General features: G+C 56.8%; 5 protein-coding genes across 5 annotated transcripts; 3 read left to right on the forward strand and 2 right to left on the reverse strand.

The window, feature by feature from the left end:
* Positions 1-462: 462 nt before the first annotated feature.
* Positions 463-3,068, forward strand: KVR01_006168 (uncharacterized protein). The gene is made up of 2 exons (XM_044793461.1): positions 463-2,533; positions 2,607-3,068. The coding sequence occupies exons 1-2, from the start codon at positions 1,306-1,308 to the stop codon at positions 2,816-2,818; spliced, it is 1,440 nt and encodes a 479-aa protein (XP_044644971.1). The 5' UTR covers positions 463-1,305; the 3' UTR covers positions 2,819-3,068.
* A 408-nt stretch (positions 3,069-3,476) lies between these two features.
* On the forward strand, positions 3,477-5,720 carry KVR01_006384 (uncharacterized protein; the record flags this gene model as incomplete). The annotated part of the gene is made up of 4 exons (XM_044794346.1): positions 3,477-4,520; positions 4,582-4,744; positions 4,815-5,387; positions 5,584-5,720. The coding sequence occupies 4 exons, from the start codon at positions 3,477-3,479 to the stop codon at positions 5,718-5,720; spliced, it is 1,917 nt and encodes a 638-aa protein (XP_044645187.1).
* Positions 5,721-7,563: 1,843 nt separating this feature from the next.
* On the reverse strand, positions 7,564-10,089 carry KVR01_005817 (uncharacterized protein). Its single transcript, XM_044793112.1, has 5 exons — positions 9,692-10,089; positions 9,461-9,488; positions 9,010-9,207; positions 8,778-8,912; positions 7,564-8,647 (listed from the first exon to the last, which is right to left on the reverse strand). Exons 1-5 carry the CDS (start codon positions 9,757-9,759, stop codon positions 8,492-8,494), a joined length of 585 nt encoding a protein of 194 aa, XP_044644620.1. The 5' UTR covers positions 9,760-10,089; the 3' UTR covers positions 7,564-8,491.
* A 1,873-nt stretch (positions 10,090-11,962) lies between these two features.
* Positions 11,963-13,600, reverse strand: KVR01_005736 (uncharacterized protein). Its single transcript, XM_044782282.1, has one exon. The coding sequence runs from the start codon at positions 13,090-13,092 to the stop codon at positions 12,214-12,216; it is 879 nt and encodes a 292-aa protein (XP_044644539.1). The 5' UTR covers positions 13,093-13,600; the 3' UTR covers positions 11,963-12,213.
* Positions 13,601-13,620: 20 nt separating this feature from the next.
* Positions 13,621-15,431, forward strand: KVR01_006419 (uncharacterized protein). The gene is made up of 2 exons (XM_044788053.1): positions 13,621-14,390; positions 14,454-15,431. Exons 1-2 carry the CDS (start codon positions 14,302-14,304, stop codon positions 15,286-15,288), a joined length of 924 nt encoding a protein of 307 aa, XP_044645222.1. The 5' UTR covers positions 13,621-14,301; the 3' UTR covers positions 15,289-15,431.
* The last annotated feature ends 357 nt before the right edge of the window (positions 15,432-15,788 follow it).

Here is a 15,788-nt window from a genome sequence, read left to right on the forward strand (position 1 = left end):
CTCAGGCACACGTATGCCGCCAGTCCGCGAGGCCGTGCAGCCATACGTGACAGCGTGGGCGAGCGCCCAACAAGAGCCGAACGTTTCGATCTGCAGCCGGGACCAAGGACCACCACAGGCACTATCAAGACCTGGGCAAAGCGCCAGGACCGAAGAGGGCAAGCAGACAGGTCGGCGCTGATTGCCAGGGGAAGTTTTGAGCCATCTGACTTCCATGGCTCCGGCCTCAGCCAGACAGACCAGACAAGCCAGAGCTGTGCCCCTGGCTAGCTGCGTGGTCGATCCTTTTGGGCCGCCTGCTTGGACTCGGTACTAAGCCGCCCTTGGACTGGCAGGCTGGAAATGGACGGTGGTGGGTGGGTGTGGATGGGTGGATCTGGGGTTGAAGTCAATCGCTGATAGTATTGAAGTAACCTTGCTTGCCCCGAGTCCGCCAGTCCGCTCCACCCGGCATATCGAGCTGTAATACAGCCAGTCTGCTTGTGTTGCATCCAACTCAGTAGTCTACGGTGCTCCCTGCCAGATCACTTTCCTTTTCTGTCCTGAGGCGCCTTCGCCCTCCCCCGGGACTCCCCTCCTCTCTTGTGTCTTGTCTATCTTTTCTCGACTTGTCCATTTTCCCTCTCCTCACTCGCTCGCCCCTCGAGCTCGACTTATTCCCGAGCCCACCGTCCATTTTCATCTCCCAGCACGTCGTATTTGTTCATCTCATCTGGCGCGGCATCTTCACTGATTCTGCTTGCAATTTTCCGTGGTTTGCATCTCCTTCGCATTGTTCCGGTAGCGCCCTTTGTCTCGGAGCTTCGCTACTTCATAGAGATCAGCCACTGCGTTCCAGTCACGATAGCTATATCCATCTCAGCGTTTGCGACAGTCCAGCTTGTTTTCCCTACACGTCACTCCTGCCTTGCATCCGGCCCAGGACTCTTGGGGATGCTGGAGCTGCTCTCACAAACGACATCTACTACGTAATATCTAATATCTAATCCGGTCGACAAAACGAAGAAGAAAAAAAATAGAAGAGCCAGAGTCTGGTACTCTCGATCAAGGACTTGCTGAGAGCTTCGCTGTTCTCGGTGACCCGGCCAAGAAATCGATCGTTCAGTCGCGTCAATTGCGACCAATTCGCGGATCTCGTCAGCTCCACCTTCAGACTCACATTCATCTGAGCTTAGATCTTGACCTGAGATGAGTGGTCAAACGGCAGGTCATCAAATTGGCTCATAGCACTCGAATCTGCTTTTGGGGTTGCGAGGTCTGCCACTCCATCACCAACAACTCAGCAGCTCGAGTTGAACAGGCACCATGCGTTGTGCTGTGGTCTTGGCAACCTGGGCCACCACTGCTCTGGCCTTCTACCCCTTCATCCCGTCATACAGAGAGGGTGACTCGCCAACGACGTACAAGCTTTCGCAGAAGAGCTCTGCTCAGAATGGCGCGCCGCCGGCGGACAACGCAGACCGCGAAGCCCGACGCCTGGTCCGCAAGTTCAGCTCAAAGCCATCCCACAACGTGCGCGGCTCCGAGACCTTGGTCGCCAGAGAAAACAAATACCCGATCGACACAGCAGCAACCCCTTCCGACCCGAACAGCGCTGGAATCGACCAAGACGGGACAGACTTTTCCTACTTTATCGAAGCAAGTCTGGGATCCACCGGCAAGACCCTATACATGCTCTGTGATACCGGAGCTGGTACAACCTGGGTGATGGGAACGAACTGCAACTCAAAGGCCTGTGGGATGCACACAACGTGGAGTCCTTCTGAATCGACCACGTCAAAGCCCGTTGGCACCGAGTTCACACTCAACTACGGCACGGGGGCTGTCAACGGCACACTGACGGAGGATACGATGTCTATAGCCTCTGTAAAGGTCACCATGGCCTTTGGAGTGGCTAACACGACCTCTGATGACTTTGCAAGTTTTGCGTTTGATGGGATCCTGGGCTTGTCCATGAACAACGGCTCGTCTGACAACTTCATGGGCAGTGTCAAGGAGGACAAGCTTCTCAAATCCAACGTGTTCAGTGTGGCTCTCGACAGGGCTGAGGACGGCCCCAACACGGGACAACTCACCCTGGGTGGCACCGACCCGGCCAAGTTCACGGGAGACATCACCTATACGGCCGTCAACCCTGAGGCCAACGGGGACTGGGCAATTGCCATGGACGGGATGGGCTACGACAGCAACAAGGTCAATGTCACCGGGAGGTTCGCCTACATCGATACCGGGACAACCTATGCTTTTGGACCGCCCGATGATGTTGCGGATCTGCACAAGATCATCCCCGGTGCCAGCAGCACTGATAATGTGACTTACACTGCCCCATGCAATAGTGACAAGCCCATCACTGTTACGTTCTCGGGCGTTGAGCGCAACATCTCGGCCAAGGACTGGCTGTCAGAACCGTCCGACAAGGGTATCTGCACAAGCAACATTTTCGGCCGCGAAGTTGTGGCTGGCGCATGGTTCCTCGGGGCCGTCTACCTGAAGAATGTGTACACCGTCTTCGACATCGACCAGACCCGGATTGGTGAGTTGAGTTCCACTTCTTCAAGCCATTCGTCGTGAACGAAGGCATAGTATCCAATACTAATCATCACCAGGCTTTGCAACCAAGGCCGCGAGACCGCCAAACACAACCAACAACAGCACTACAGGCACGTCGGAGACTTCGCCGGGAGCGGCAAGTGCTGCGGCGGAGACAAACGGAGTCACAACGTCTGGAGCCTCGTCGCTTGGAAGACAGTTGATGGTGGGGGCTTACACGTCGGTGCTGTTCACCGTTGGCATCATGGGCATACTAGCACAATGGTGAAGTAGTGGGCGAATGCAAGCGAGAAGCAGAGAGCTTCACAACAAAAGGAGGCATTATGAGATATATATATTCATTCCACAGCAAGATACCCCTGGAACCTCGACCGGAAGGTTTTGATGGCCAGCCCAGAAAACGGCCCGAGATGAGATGGGCCGGGCAGTTTTTACACATGCGCGCATATATGGCACATTGTAATGTGTATATCAGCAATATACGCAGGTTAATAATTCAATTCACAGCATTTTGACAATGCGTGGCTCTTTGCTGTGGGAGATGCTTGCTGCTATGTGAGCCAAGTATGTGGGCGGGCCACGGACCCCAGCTGCCCAGGCCCACAGGCCCACAGGCCGACAGGCCGGATCGGTAGCTGAATGACGACCCCTGAACCCCCGAACGCATACCGTACAGCATTGTACTCCGTACAGATTACAGCATACATGTCCAACCTAGACACACCCCAGTCCGGCGGCATCTGACACGACTCGAAAGGAAGACAACAAACAAACCACCCGTCCCAGCAGCGCAACAAGGCCCGTCCGAGCTGGCAAGACATCCCACCTAGCTGCACCCCCGCCGACGCAGTCAGCAGGCTGGAAGGAGCCCAGAAAACCGACGTCGGCTGCACAACAATGAGCTCGCGATAAGTTTCCAACAAACGATGGCCGAGGCCAGATCGCAACACCACACCGGCAGCGCCGAACCAGCAAGCACACGCGACCCCGAGGCCGAGGCCCTGCTGTTCGACGACGACCCAGGGTCCTCAGACGGCGATGATGACATCGCCAAGCAAGAACCACTCCGGCAGGTCCCCACTGGGGCAGCCCGGCCGCCCGGCGCCCTGGCCCTGAGCGGCGCCATGAGGCCGCCGCCCCAGTCCCCAGGCACGTCGACGCCGACGCCGACGCCCCCGTCCGGCCAGAGAACACCACGCACGCCCCAGCGCGTCCGCTTCGACCCCAACCCCACCATCCTGCACGGCCGCACCCCCAATGGCACCGCCGACAGCTTCGACAGCCAGCGCCGCGGGTCCTTCTCGTCCTCCTCCTCCCAGCGCGACAGCTTCGACGACCTCGACTTCGACATAAGCGCCGGGGCCGGCGGCAGGGGCAGGGGCGGCGCCGGCGCGGACGGGGAGCACCGCCGGCCCCTGCTGACCGGCATCGAGGCCCCCAGCGTCGCCCTGGCCAACGGGCCCTGGGGCGGCGAGCACGACGACGCCGAGGGCTGGGCCGAGAGCGAGCGCCAGCGCCCAAAGTCGGGCCTCCGCTCCGCCTTTATGAACATGGCCAACAGCATCATCGGCGCCGGCATCATCGGCCAGCCCTACGCCTTCAAGCAGGCCGGCCTGCTGTCGGGCATCATCCTGCTGGTCGGGCTCACCTTTGTCGTCGACTGGACCATCTGCCTCATCGTCGTCAACAGCAAGCTCAGCGGCGCCAACAGCTTCCAGGGCACCGTCGAGCACTGCTTCGGGAGGAGCGGCCTGATCGCCATCAGCCTCGCCCAGTGGCTGTTTGCCTTCGGCGGCATGGTCGCCTTCGGTGTCATTGTCGGGGACACCATACCGCACGTTCTGCAGGCCGTCTGGCCCGGCCTCAGGGACACGCCCGTGCTTGGGATGCTGGCGGATCGGAGGGCTGTGATTGTGATATTCATCCTTGGGGTCAGCTATCCATTAACATTATATAGAGACATCGCGAAGGTGAGCGAGCCGCCGTGGTTGTTATGGCTCCGTTTGTCAGAGACATGCTAACTGTGAGAAGCTTGCCAAAGCTAGCACCCTTGCATTGATTAGCATGATGGTCATTCTAGTTACTGTAGTAATTCAGGGCGTCCTGGCGCCCGCAGAAGATCGGGGATCCTTTAGCACGCCGCTTCTCACGGTAAACTCAGGCATACTCCAAGCAATAGGGGTCATCTCGTTTGGTAAGTAAATGGCCTCTCTGTCGAATGATTCGCCTGAGGTTGCTCATGATACTGACTTGCCACTAATAAGCCTTTGTCTGCCATCATAACTCGCTACTCATCTACGGCTCCCTCAAAACGCCGACCATCGACCGCTTCAGCCGCGTCACGCACTTCTCCACGGGCGTGTCAATGCTGGCGTGCCTGCTGATGGCGCTCGCCGGGTTCGTCACCTTTGGCGACAAGACAGAGGGCAACATCCTCAACAACTTCCCCGCCGACAACACCATGGTCAACGTCGCACGTCTGTGCCTCGGCCTCAACATGCTAACCACGCTGCCCCTCGAGGCCTTTGTGTGCCGCGAGGTCATGCTCAACTACTACTTCCCGGGCGAGCCCTTCAACATGCACCTCCACCTCATTTTCAGCACGAGTCTCGTCATCAGCGCAACCGTGCTGAGCGTCCTGACCTGCGACCTGGGCTCCGTTTTCGAGCTCGTCGGCGCTACGAGCGCATCCGCCATGGCGTACATACTCCCCCCACTGTGTTATATAAAATTGTCCTCGAGGTCATGGAAGACATACGTCGCCGGTGCTGTTGTCGTGTTCGGTTGCTGTGTGATGGTCATAAGTACCCTCCAAGCCGTGAGCAAAATAATCAGAGGTTCGTCCACCACTCATTTATGCATCGCTACCGTCTCAATGAACTAACATTGCTCTCAAAACTACTAGGCGAAGGAGGCGTGGCCCAATGTATGTAGATGAAAGTGATGCCCGGGGAGGGGGCCAGAGAAAACTCACAAGACCGCTCGCCGCGGAACTGGACATATAGAAATATAGACGAGGCTGGGTAACTACAGGCAGGTCACAACAGGCCACAGGATCCAGGCCGGGCCAGGCAGCGGAAACACGTTGCTTCCCAATAAAACGTGGAATTTGCACCGGTACGACGCCAGCCTCCCAGGAGGGCCGCGTGACTATGTTCTCAGCCTTATGAGTGCCGAGCCGTGACAAACAACCGCTGCAGCCTGGCACCTGACGACATACCAACAGGTTACACGGTGGGGGTTGCGTGCCGTGGGGTGGTCTGGACCGAGCGGTCGACGAGTTCCCATGGGGATGGATAGGCTACCCGAGAGTGACCGCGAGGCGCGGGATACAACAACGTAAAGAGTGTGTGGGCTTATCGCATGCCGCTCTCACACACCCGTTCGGAGAGCCTGCCTGCCTGCCTGCCTGCCTGCCCGCCCGCCTGACGGGTCAGCTGGGCACGAAGTGTGGCCTCTGTGCTCACGGGTGTGACCTCGTCCGCCTTACACCACTCTCGTTGCCTTGACAGATAACGTTGTAGTCTGTCTATCTCCTCCCGCGAAAAGGCATGTGTACCCTGCACCCTCGGCGCGAGACCGAACGCGCGCAAGGTGCTTACTGGGTAATAACACATGTGCAGTCTAGTCTAGTAAGCAAGGATGGCCCATTGGAAAGTGAACCCCGAAGCATGCATGAAAAGTGTCACCACTAGCGAAGATGGGGGATCCTCGAACTCCTCCACGGGTGCGGCGGGTATGTTAGACCATGTACGCAACCCCCCCATCTCGTGAGGCAGGCCGGGCGTTGCCATTTCCCACCCTACGCACCCACCTAACCAAGCCTGCATGAGCCCTCTAGGGTGACGGGGCGGGGGGGGGGGGAGGGTGGGCAGGTTGGCTGTCAGGGGATCACGGGTTCTCGCCTTGAATCAGAGATAGCGGATCCCAAGACCAGATCAGATCAGATCAGTCCATCCAACCTCTCTCGCCTTATTACTACTCCGTACAGTGAGTGCACCTGCTGGCCCCATTCTCTTAGTTGCCAGGTCTTTATATATAAACCCCGCCTTTTGCCGCCGCCCTGTTTGCAACATCTGGGTTCGGGGGCTTTTAACTTGTCAGCTTGTTAGCACCTCTCACCTCGTTATCGTTAGCACCATTCATATTATAATATCCAAGATTTCCCAACCACGCCCGTCCTGATACCACCAGCCTGGAAACAGCAAACCTGCCCAACATGCACGGAACTGCCTGTCCCAAGTGCGGAGCGTCGTCCGACGGTTCTTCCAAGACCTGCGGTAGCTGTGGCGCTGTCTGTTACCCCCTCTCCCCCCTCCCCTTCAAAACGCTTTTGCTACGCTCTCTCCCCACCTCCCTCTGCCCCCCCCCCCCCCGTCCTCTCTCCGGCCCAGATTGGTTCGTGACGTGCTGACCGGGCGAGCCCCCACCTCACAGACCTGCCCTCAGTAAATAGACCTCCGCGTGTGTTATGGGGTAACAATGGTGTCTAGGCCGGCCGAGATTGTCTCTAGTGAACGGGCCCCAGTGGTGTAGTGTAATGTTACACTTGAGAGTCCTTGCTGCTAGCATGTTGTCCATTGTCATGAGGAATAGGAGGGGAGTAGCAGCTGAGTTGTCGGCAGATTTTGAGTACCTACGTAACTACGGAGCTCTCAAGACAATTCAGCTACCCTGACCAACGTCTGCGCCATGTCTCAAATAGTTTCAGGGTCCTGTACTCGTGACATAATCACGTTCCGGACTTGGGGGCGAGTCTCCCTTGATGTGTGCCAGGTACTCCCGTGTCGAGGCATATCAACTGCTCTGAGGTCAACAACGCGTTGGCGAAGGCCAATCTCGTAGCATCTTATCGAACGCCGATACGTCCATGATGTTCGCAGATACGTAGCCATCAGCATCGAGCCGGGAACCTGGGGGTTAGTTCGCCGTCAAAGATCAACACAGGCCAAGCCAAGCCGTGTGGGCCCAATGTATGCCCACGATACAACTCGAGTATGCTCGCGGGCGGTTGGAGACAAGTTAACTTGTATTGTACACAAGATGGATCCACTAATCGCAATGAGGATCTGTATCGCGAAAAGCAGGCTACCTAAAAGACCCCCGGGGCAACCGTCTCCCCAGAAATCGGAAATAATGAGGCGACACGACAACGCAGGCAGCCCGTTAAATTATCAAAAAGGAAAAAAAGAGTCGAAAAGAGATATAAGGAAACGACCGCACATCCCGGGGGGTTGCGGTGACCCGAGAAGACTGTACGCAAGCAGGCTCGTCTTCCCCCATCCCATCCCTTCCCTGCCCTTCCGGCCCACGCATAACTCCCAGTCCGAAGAGACGGCGAAGTGTTTGGTTGGGGAGAAAAAAGAGAGTGAAATAGCGGATGGAGAGATATTTACGAGAAACTCGGCCGTGGCGGATCCCCCGGTACGTCAGTTCGTGCCCACCTTACACACAACACGCAGTTGTCCTTGTCTCTGATTTCTGTGATCCATTCGCACGCGCAAGACACCACTCGCAAATCCCCGTTGCCCCTTCCAGACCACGCCGTTGTCAGATGCGGGCCAAAAAGACACCGCTGTTTCCTGTTCCGAAGTATACGAGCGATTAAACCCCCGCCGTGTGTATTTGCCCCGACCAGAGAGGACACGCCGGTCCGATGAAGATAGGTATGCGGTGATATGCGGCGTGCACGACGACCACGGCCGATTGGTATTAACGCCCGCCGAAAAATAAAAGAGAGACGTCACCTCCAGAGACTCTTCTGCCGTCTTGACATGTTCCTGATCACCGTCTCTAGATCATGCCTTGGTGGCTCACGAATCAAGTCAACGACAAGATTTGAGGGACTGTAGGCTAGTCGTGAGAATGCCAATGATGGATTACATCACCGGAGTAGCCTGGTCGAAAGGGAGCCTTGGAAGGCACATGAGTGTTCGGCCCCTTACAGGACGAGACACTTGTGCTTCTTGCTGCCGCCTTTCCGCTGCAGAAGAGCAGCACGTGTGGCATGCTCGAAAACCTCTCTGACGCCCTCGTTGGTCTTGGCTGAGCACTCGAGGTACTTGTAGGCACCAATCTTCTTGCGGACCTCCTCACCCTGCGTAACGTACACCAGTCAGCGATCCGTGCTGATTTCATCATAAAACCCATCTGCGGGATCCCGGGCCTGATGTGCCGCCTCGGGAGCGCTGTGTTAGGTAGGGTAGGCAAGGTGGCAGCAGACTTACCTCCTCGGGGCTGACGGGCTTCTGGCTTGTCTTGCGGAGCTCCTCAATGGTCTTGTTGTCGTAACGCAGATCCTTCTTGCAGCCGACCAGGATGATGGGGAGTCCTTGACAGAAATGGAGGACCTCAGAAATCCACTACACAAGGTATCGGCGTCAGTGGGTGAGTCACAGGCCGCCGTCGGTCGGGCGCGAGATGCATTTGGTTGGGGCAGGGGGGGCGGATAGTTCTTACCTTCTCCTGAACGTTGTCCAAGGAGTCGGGCGAGTCGACAGCAAAGCAGATCAGGATAACATGAGAGTCGGGGTATGACAGCGGTCGGAGACGGTCGTAATCTTCCTGGCCAGCAGTATCCCATAGTGCCAACTCGACGTGCTTGCCATCAACCTCGACATCGGCAACGTAGTTCTCGAAAACGGTGGGGACGTAGACCTATTTAAAATTAGACATGGGCTCTGGATACGAGGTGGTGTACCGTATTGTGGACAGTGGGCTGTAGGGCGGTGGTTGTTTTGGGCAAGCAGCCGTGGGAAGCAGTAGGACTGGGCTGGTGGTGGTGTTGGTGTTGTTGTTGTTGTTGTTGTTGACTTTTGCCAGGTGGGCGGCCTCGTGACAGGGGGCATGATCAAATGGGGAGATGACGAATTCGGGATCGACGCGGCAAAACGGGTGGTGTCTCTCTTACCTCTGGGAAGGTACCCTTGGAGAAAACACTGGGATTGAGGTCAGCACGGCGAGGACAATACAGAAGGCGAGGGTATTGAAGGCTGTTGATGGGCAGATGGGCAGATGGGTGGATGGGCGGTGGCCGATGAAGCAGGCGACAGATAGGCAGATAGCAGCAGGAGGTGCGCGGCGGCGGCAGAGGAGAGAAGGCAGCAGAGGCAGCTGGAGGAGGAGTGGCTAGGCTACTCACATCAACAGACACGTTTTTCCACAAGCACCATCGCCGACAATGACGAGCTTTCGGCGGAGTTCTGCCATTTTGGAGGATGTGGGTTGTGAGATGGAGGGCTGGCAGTTGTGGTGGAGGAGTGCAGGCTGGTGAGAAGCAGGCGAGAAAGGCGATGATGTGAAGTCAAGGATGGACGGGAGGAGGAAGAACGGGCGTGACGGTTGTTTCCCAATGGATGGAGGAAAGAGGCAGTGGAAGTAGAGGTCGGAGGTTCCAAGGTTTGGGTTGGGGTGGCAGGGGCCAAGCGACAGCGACGGAGTGGGGCTCTCACAGGCTGTGAATAAAGGGGTTTTGGCAGTAAGAGATTACCTCCGTACATTGCCTACCTTCTAACCTGACCTGACCTGACCTGACTGGGCCTGGACTGGACTGGCCAGCCCGCCAGCCGCCTGGGGAGGCGAGGCGAGGCGAGGGGATAGACGCCTACCTAGGGCCTGCACTGCCTGCACCGCCTGCGCCGCCTGCACTGCCCTACCCCATGCCTGCCCATTGCCTGTTTGCCCATTTGGCCTCTGCTTTGCCTGGCCTGGCCTGCCCTACCCAACCCGCCTCTCTCTGCCTGGTCCGCTCCTCCCACCCCTACCTACGCCCCTGGTGTGTGCCGCCTCTGCCTTCTGCCTTGGTCTGTCGTGCTATCTGGACACCACCTGGGCAGGTTGTGCCATGCCTTGAGTTTATTGCTCGAGGCAGCCCGGTTACTGGCCCCAAATGACCCAAATGACCCAAACGACAAAGCCTGGGCAATCACACAAGACACAATCAACTTAAGCTCTGGGCTGACTTGGTTTCAGCTGGTATCGACACGCTCTCAATCTGACCCTGATTCACAACACGCAGACTCACATTTGCACGATCCATTCCCGGGTCTTCCAGGCTCTTCTTTCCCACACCCCCCACCCCCAGAGAGTACCAAGCACCACACATAACCCCCCAATCTCCCTCATTATCTTGCTTCTTTCATCAATACCCTCGTCACAGCCAACAGGCACATGCTTGCTGATCCTTGTGGTGCATGCAGTAGAGTATGTGCAGGATACCTAGGTACCTAGGTAAGCTGGGTTGAGGGCTGGTAGGTAAGGTAGGTTAGGTACTTGAAAGTAAGGTTGGTAGGCTATATGGGGAGGCCGCCAGACAACAGAGCACAAATGAAACGGTGGTAGTCTACCACGGTGTACAAGTTGTGCTAGAAGGTTTACAGGCAATGTCCCGTGGCTCATACCCTGTACCCAAAATCATGTCAGCCCTACCTAGCCTCCTGGATTGGCATCTAATTCATGACCTGTACATAAGTTGAATGAGATTAGTCTGGTCTTTTGGCTAGTTGCTCAATAGTACTGGTGATGGTCTAACAGCGGTCCCCCCTATAGATGCTGGCCACGAGTGTCCTGCAGTAATTCAAGTCTAATGCCGGATTCGGTGTTGTTGTGAGGGGGGTCCGGAAAATCGTATCAAAGTCGTATAATCAGCAATGGGGTCCAGTGCTGATAGGAGATAACAGCCCGCCTGTCCTACTGACACTCTTGACCTCCAAGGTCTGCCCTGTTAATCTCACATCCAACTATGGGCCCCCTTGGTTCCCTAGTGTCCGAATGGGTATTGCCCAGCGCAACGTTGAAGATGGTAATAAGCACGGGCTGCATACAGGTCTGCTGCACCTTCACATGCGTCTTGGGTAGATGTGTATGTGTGTGGTGTCCAGTGGCGAGCCTTGGGAACAGGCAATACACATGAACCCGTTCTCTGCCGCTGCTGCTTAGAACAGTGGGTCTTCACCCCGGGGATGGTTTTGTGTTGGCCCGCTGCCGAGCCTCACTGCTCCAGCTAAGAAAGTGAATTGGGTGGTTTGCAAGGGTCTGGTTTCCCTTTGTTGCTTCTGGCAACCACTCTGCCACTAAGTCCTACACAGGCACATGTTGTCACCCGGACAGTAGGACTTCCCGGGACACGTGTAGTGTTGGCCTTGGCCAGCTTCCGGACATAACTCGCCAATTTGAAGTGGCTGGAATACACACAGACAGACATATGCTCAGCAAGCCATGTCGGTTATTCAATGGACAAGGGACAGATTAATGTGGCTCACACAACATCTTGCATATCACTACGTCACAGCCGGCTACCGTTTCATCATCCCCTGCCATCTGCTATTCTCAAGCCTCGGTCAGAGGAGTCCGATGTCCCAGTAACACATCACAGCGAAACATAAATAATTAAAAACATTATTGCAAATGGATATCTCCCAGTACAGAAAGAAGTCTTACTTGATGCTCTGATTTTACTGCTATCAAAGGATGTGACTCCTCCAGCTCAGACCAAGCTTGGAAAGAGGCAAATGTATTGCAGAGGCTCATTATCTCATCACACATGGAGCTCAGTCTCAAGTAAACAGTCCAATTCTGGACTTTTGTCCCACCAGACTCCGCTGGATATCCACCCACAGTCAAGGTAACATCTTGTCCGGAGTACCACTCAGTGCGGCTATCCCATCATATCACAACCATGACTGGCTCCCTCCTTTCCTTATCCCAAAGCCCACCTACCATGGCAGCGTTGACCAGCAGGCATGGTGCCTCCTTTACCTGACGGAAACTGGTCCAGAGGACGTCAAAAACCAGCCTTCCTAGACTCAGGATCCTCCTCAAACCCGTGCTCACGACCACTTGCTCAAAGGCTTCCTGCAAACTGTCAAACCCAAGCCACTCCTGCCCATGGCCCTCGTGCACATGTCCGAAGACATGCAACAGCGGCCGCGCCCGCCAAAGCTCCCGGAGCAGGTGCCGACACCCCAGTCTCATGAGGTCAAGGTGCCCGAACGGTGGGCCGTGGGTGATGAGAATGTCCACGCGGTCCGGCACCTTACCCGCCCACACATCCTCCGACCTGGGGTACTGGAACGCCCAGTTTCCGTGACGCGGCGAGAATGGGCTGCCATATACGTGCAGCCTGCGCCCGTTTGAGCAGCAGACCGTCACGGACTGGTGGCACAAGTAGGTGATGTCCCCCCAGTCGAGCCGAGCCCTCTCGTGCGCCGGGTCCCGGGACGGGTCGAGGATAATGTCGTGGTTGCCGGCGATGACGATCTTGTGCGCATGTGGCTGCGCCTTGAGCCAGTCCAGCGCGTCCTGGAGCTCGGACAAGGTCCCGCTCTGCGTCAGGTCGCCGGCGTGGATGAGGACGTCGCCGTCGGGAAGAGCGGGCTGGGTGTTATGGGTGTCCGAGATGCAGATGACGGTGACTGGGTCCGATATGGGGCGACGGGGCGCTATTTCACGAGTGTCATAGAGCTTTCGGGCGAGGTACAGCAGCGGAGAGTGGCGGAAGGACTCCCAGGCGCTGGGCCGTGGTCGTGTGAGAATCGACTCCATTTCCAAAATGCCACTGGCAGATGGTTACTCTTCATCGAAAGCCAGCTCGTGCACACTGGTTGAGAGTATTGGGTGAGCCCTTCCTACTCAATGGCAACCCCTAGGCTGCAGCCTGGTGGATGACAAGCTGTTGGCTGCCTTGAGGGTGCATTGTTGAGAACAATGAGAAACGAAGGTCTGCCATATGACATTTGCATCACATCACTGAAACATCCAAATCTGGGGGCATCTGGGAGGCATCTGAACTGCTCAGAACTTGCAGTATTCCCAGCTGTATAGAGCTGCAGCAGGTCTTTGGTATTTGATTGCGCTCACTTCCTCGTGTCGCTTCGTCCAAGGATCAATCAGTCTCCGGATTCGTAGCAATTTGGCAGACGCAAGAAGGCTGCCAAGGTCCAACGCCAAGCTGAGGAGGGCCGCGAAGCCCTCGGGGAACGTCATTACCAATGCCAAAAGAACACTGTGCAAGTGCTGCATACGGGCCACGTGCTGAGGGTGGCTTCGTAAGAGGAGAAACGACTAGATTGGCTTGATTGGGAAACAGAAGGTGGCAAGCGGGCGGGCGACTAGTCGGGCCCCGACTGAACAAGCCAGACAAGGAGCTCGCCCTCGGGAGGGAGGCCTACCGGGATCTCGGTCTGAGGGACCAGAAGGCCCCGTCCCGTGCCACTGCGGTTTGCAGCAGTAAGCTTGGGGCTGTGCTGGGGACTGTTTCGCATCACCCAGCACCCAGACTCTACAGCCGGGACTGCCACCATCGTCGTATGCCTGCCCACCTGCCCACCCGGCTTGTCTGGAGGCGACTGTTTGCTTCTAGGTCCCACTAGATCATCGACCCAGTCACGCCGTCTTGAGGAGAGGTATAAAGCCCAAGTAAGTCTGTCCTCACACGCACGCCGCATCCAACGTCAGTCAGCTGGTAGTTTTGCCATCGTCGAGCTGCATCGACTTCTCGAACACCTGCTGTCGCATCCCAGACCTGTGCCCCACCACAGTCTAGTACTTACACACAGTACACCACACCATCTCACCAATTGATCGTCGTCACCCACATCATCATCAACGCCACCACCTTTTACACTAGCACCATCGACAATTTCCTAGCGAAAACAGCATCATCACCTCGACTTGATCTATCTCCTGGATCCTCGATTCTAAAAGACTTTACACACAGGTTTCCTGAACCTCAACACAGCTGGTCCAACGACTATGGCAGACTTCGAGGCTCCTTCAGGGCCCCCACCTCCCAAGGTTCCCGAGGGGTGGGTCGCCCGGTGGAATGCGCAGTATTCAGAATGGTGAGCATTGTCCCAACATCGTCCTCGCGCGCATCCCCAAACAGAATACTGATCCTTCCCAAGGTTCTACGTAAACACCTACACTAAGAAATCCCAATGGGAGAAACCCACCGAGCCAGCCAGGCCTCCCATGGATGAAGCCCCTCCGGGTCCTCCGCCCCCGCCCGCCTACACCGGCGGCAGCGGGCCTGCCCCGACCGACTCCAAGACGAACCCCTTCACCCCGCAGTCCACCGGTGGCCCCGGCGGCCCCTCCGGCTCCGTCGACTCCGATGCCGAGTTTGCGCGCAAGCTGCAGGAGGAGGAGGACGCCCGCGCCCGCGGCAACTTCGGCGGCGGCGGCGGCGGCGGGTCCGCCGCGAGCTACATGAACTCCAGCCCTGGGCCCGGCCAGAGCTCAAGTCCGTACCCGAGCCAGCTGCCGCCTCGCGACGAGACCAAGAGCAAGGGCCTTCTGGGTAAGATCTTTGGCGCCGGCAAGAGCAAGATGAGCGGCGGCGGCGGTAGCCACGGGGGCTTCGGCGGCTTTGGTGGTGGCGGCGGCGGCCACTATCCCCAGCAGGGCGGTTACTACCCACCGCAGCAGCAGCAGTACGGGTACCCCCAGCAGGGCTATGGTGGCTACCCCCAACAGGGCGGGTATGGTGGTTATCCTCCGCAGGGAGGCTACGGCGGCGGCTATGGGGGCGGCTACGGAGGCTATGGAGGAAGGCCCCAGAAGAGCGGCGGCGGAGGAATGGGCATGGCCGGTGGAGCGGCACTGGGTCTAGGAGCCGGCTTGGTCGGCGGTGCCTTGATCAATGAGGCATTCGACGACCATCAGGAACAAGAGGCATACCAGGAGGGCTTCCAAGACGGAAATGATTTCGGCGGTGACGATGGAGGCGGCGACTTCTGATCGCTCTGCCTGGTCACGAGCTCATGAGGTCTGGATGTCGGCGTTTCGGATCGGGTCTGTTTTGTCTTGCCTTCTGTATTATGCTGAGTAGGGTAGGCATCCTAGGAATATGAAGCCATGCTGCGCGGTTGGCCAGCCTCTCGTTGTGTATGTCCCCTACTTTCCTCGTCTGTGTCCAATCTCCCCTGTTGAACTTGTCGAGAATATGAGAAGACAGGGATGTGTGGTAGTAAGAAGACAACGGCAGTAACCATATTTTTTTAAGCAGACAGCTAAATCACAAATACCACTTTTCTTGTCCTACAATTCGAGCTTCCATGATTTTTGTGCGGAAATTACTTAGACTATGAGGGACCTGCCCTGATCTGTGACAATGTAACCCAATCTGGAAACCGAGGGACCTTACAGCATAGAGGAAGCTTCCTAATAAGGCATTCCGGAAGGCACGTAATTGTAAGTCCACAGCGGGCTGGCCTGACATGTAGAAAGCCAGCATCACC

Source organism: Diaporthe batatas (genome assembly GCF_019321695.1).
Source record: "Diaporthe batatas strain CRI 302-4 chromosome Unknown Contig00006, whole genome shotgun sequence".
NCBI classification, from domain to species: domain Eukaryota; kingdom Fungi; phylum Ascomycota; class Sordariomycetes; order Diaporthales; family Diaporthaceae; genus Diaporthe; species Diaporthe batatas.